The sequence below is a fragment of the Arachis ipaensis genome, chromosome B04, assembly GCF_000816755.2.
Source record: "Arachis ipaensis cultivar K30076 chromosome B04, Araip1.1, whole genome shotgun sequence".
In the NCBI taxonomy this organism is placed as follows: Eukaryota; Viridiplantae; Streptophyta; class Magnoliopsida; order Fabales; family Fabaceae; genus Arachis; species Arachis ipaensis.
In genome coordinates, this window is record NC_029788.2 from 80,633,331 (window position 1) to 80,636,648 (window position 3,318).

Genomic DNA, 3,318 nt, shown 5'->3' on the forward strand with positions numbered 1-3,318 from the left:
TTAGTTTTTTTTTTTTTTTTTTCTTTTCTTTCTCCCTCACTCTAACCATGCCTTCTGCAGCATATTTGGGCTAACTGCTTCTTCAGTGAAATCACTTGACTCCACATCTGTTTCAAATGCTGCCACTTCATCGCTTGCTACTTTCTCATTTGAACTCTCATACCCTTTTCCTTTTGTGTCAATGCTAAGAAAATCAGTCAAAGATTTCTTCACCCCTACTCTTCTATGAGGACTGTTGGTATTGCTGCTGCTGCTGCTGGGAAGGAGTGGCGATTTCCCTCCCCTTAAAGAACTGATCCCTTGCGCTGGAGAGAGGCTTGGCGAGCCGAAGGCTGATTTGTATGGGGTGCCTGGGACAGGCATTGAGCATGGCACTGAAATATTCTTGTGAGTAATTACACCAACTTTTGTGTGAGATGTGAACTGTCCAGAGTGTTTTGTCAAGTCATCTACGTAGAGCACGTCGTCGATGCGTGCTACCATGTTAAATGCCAAGCTCTCCAGCACTCTAGAGTAGCTCTCCAGAATGGCTTTGCCAACATCCTATACAGCACAGCAATTTTGAATGACTGAGATCAAAGTTTATACCAAACAAAGGGATCAATTACTAGTGAAACATCATGTCACTGGCTGAATTATCCATGAAGCAACAAAAATTCATTCAGTAATATTGTCAGCTATATGATCACTTGTGGGTAAATATTTCTTATAGGTGGAAGTTTTGTTCTTCAATGGATAATTTTGTCAATGCTATGATCTTTCAATGGATAATTTTGGTAAGTCTCTTCAAATGTAGTTTAACAAAAACCTTGTTGTATTGGATTTTGCTCATATCTAAGGCCGTTTGAGGGAGGCCTGGGAAACGTTGCTTTAGAGAAAGCAGAAGGCTTTCTGCTCTCTCTGAGAACAATTCCCTTTTGTCTCCATCAACCATCAGATCCTTGACCATTTCCCATGATGTTCTTGAACTAGTTCTGCCACTGGTAGTGATGTTATTGGCAGGCTTTGTGTTGATCCTTTTTCGCCAAATGTACATGGAAGCCTCCGCTCGGTTCGCGATCTCTATGGCTTGATGCTCAGAAGTTAAATCAAGGCATGCCAGCAAACACTCGGGAGAAAAATGATCTGAGGTGATGTAACGATAAATCACATCGCCCAAGCTGACTCTAGCATTCTGAAGAAATAAATAGTTTGATCAGCAATTTGACAATTATTATGTTAATTTGATTTTATGGTGTCTCAAAAGAATTTGATACCTTTGGAAGAGATTCCAAATAAGACTCAGGGATGTCCATTTCGGCTAAAGTAATGCTATTAATGGCCATTGCAGCTTTCAGTATTTGGTTCGAGCAATCACGCTTGTGCTGCAGCTGCTTCCTTGAATTATCATTAAGGCCACAAGGAGGGACTCTTGGCACGGGAAGCCACCATTTCTCCTCCTGTCGCTGAAGGGCTTGTCGAAAAGAAGATACACCGTCTGCATCTGGGGATAGAACGCCTTGGTCTACATACCAAAACTCTGTGTTGACAAAACTGTCAAGAATTTCCTATAAAAAACACCAAAAACATCATGAGTGGCCAATTGTTGAAAATGGAATAACTATGTAAATTTAATGCTGTAGATCTTACAAGAAGCATGTTATCTAATTTACGCAGGGCAGGAAGATTGACATAAAGATCTGAGCGCGGTCGACAAGTCATGACCTGATTCACATTCAAAGTTTAGCCATCAACAGATTCTCTAACCAAATGAGAAATAAGATTAGAGAAAATGGAGTAAAACTAGAAGATAGTTTCTCTTATAGTACATGAATCAATAAAGTAAAATTCTTTTAGATTCAATTTAAAGTTCAAACACCAAGTCAATTTTGCATTTCATGTACAACCATGAACCATTATCAACTTTTGAATTCAAATTTCACTATTTGAGTCTATGATTATCAACAACTAATTATACAATTTCAATTTTATATTGACAGTACATACTACAAAGGTTTAGATCAAAGTTTTGCCTTTCAAAATACATCATCCAAAACTGCATAACTCAAAAATCAAAATTATTTGCAAAGTGCATAATGGTACCTCAAGTTTGTTTCCATCTGCAAAGGTTTGCCAAGTAGGAATCAGCTCAACTATGTGATCACTAACAGATAGAAGCCATTCCATCTCTCTTCGCCACATTGCTTTCTTCTCCGGACGCAAGGGTTCTAGCCTCCAAAGTTGCCCGAACAAGGTAGCTACATTTTTTCAACACAAAGTAAAAGAAGCATATCAAACAATGCCATTAGAGGCAAACAATTGGAGCTACCCTCGAATCAATTAATAAATCGAAATGTCAAACAAGTGCATTTTTCTTCATACATACCACAAAGATTAGTTATGGCATTTGATATAGCCAATGCTGTAGGGACTCCATTTCCACAACCTGACATATCTTCTCCAAGTAACAATTTTGCAAACCTTTCCTTCATCATCTCAATCTCTAAAACTCACAATCAAAAGACAAATCAGAAAATATATACATGGCAATAATTAGAAACATGTATTTCTCATTATTTGCATAAAGCGCAAAAATTGAATACCTGATACTGATTCTTGTTTCTCAAATTCCCCATTCCCCAAGTGCTTCTTGTTCTTACCATCTTGATTCTCCAAGTTCAATGCAGCAATTTCCTTAACCGGCCACCCCATTGAAGGTACCGAAGAAGATGAAGATTCCTCAGTGCTACTTGGACTCTTTTCTTGTTCTTCTGCATCATGGGCATTGGTCGAAGATGAAAGGAACTCTGAGCTTGAAGAAGAAGAAGAAGAAGGTGTGCTTGTGCTCTCACGAGCCTTATTATCAGTGTCTTCAATCAAATGAGCAAAGCTCTCTTTGTTTCCCTTCTGAGAAGCTTCATTGGAGGTCACAGGCTCCATTGAAGAAGAAGCATAGATGAGAGTGTTGGTTATGACTAAAGCATGAGTGCAGCAGTGAATCCTGTTGAAGCACAGGGCTCTGAGGGACTTGGCGAAATAGAAGAGAAGAATGGAGAAAGGGTTGTTTGGATTAGTGGAAGTTGTTGTAAGAGTAAGCAAAGGGGCACAGTGCTTCTTCTTCTTCTTTGGATGCTGGTGTTGGGTGCGAGTACTATCCATAAGTTGTTAAACCATCTCTAGTAGTCTCACAGAGTGTGTGGTGCACACAAATATTGTGGCCTTTGGATTTTCATTGCTTACTTATATTATATGTCAAGGGTGAATCTGTTACTCATCATCATTACTTTTTAATCTCTTCCAAACTACATTCTATTAAACGCGCATAATTATTAGTCACCA

The 3,318-nt window shown here is 39.0% G+C and overlaps 1 protein-coding gene across 1 annotated transcript in view; it reads right to left on the bottom strand.

Moving 5' to 3' along the window:
* The window catches only part of LOC107639456 (rop guanine nucleotide exchange factor 7), a 3,420-nt gene extending 282 nt beyond the window's left edge, over nucleotides 1–3,138 (bottom strand). Inside the window, exons 1-7 of the mRNA XM_016342955.2 lie at nucleotides 2,583–3,138; nucleotides 2,366–2,482; nucleotides 2,083–2,237; nucleotides 1,630–1,704; nucleotides 1,257–1,547; nucleotides 809–1,174; nucleotides 1–543 (exon numbers count right to left, since the gene is read on the bottom strand). Of these exons, the coding sequence (XP_016198441.1) occupies nucleotides 37–543; nucleotides 809–1,174; nucleotides 1,257–1,547; nucleotides 1,630–1,704; nucleotides 2,083–2,237; nucleotides 2,366–2,482; nucleotides 2,583–3,138 (2,067 nt within the window). The 3' untranslated portion in view covers nucleotides 1–36. The remainder of the gene's footprint in view (nucleotides 544–808; nucleotides 1,175–1,256; nucleotides 1,548–1,629; nucleotides 1,705–2,082; nucleotides 2,238–2,365; nucleotides 2,483–2,582) is intronic.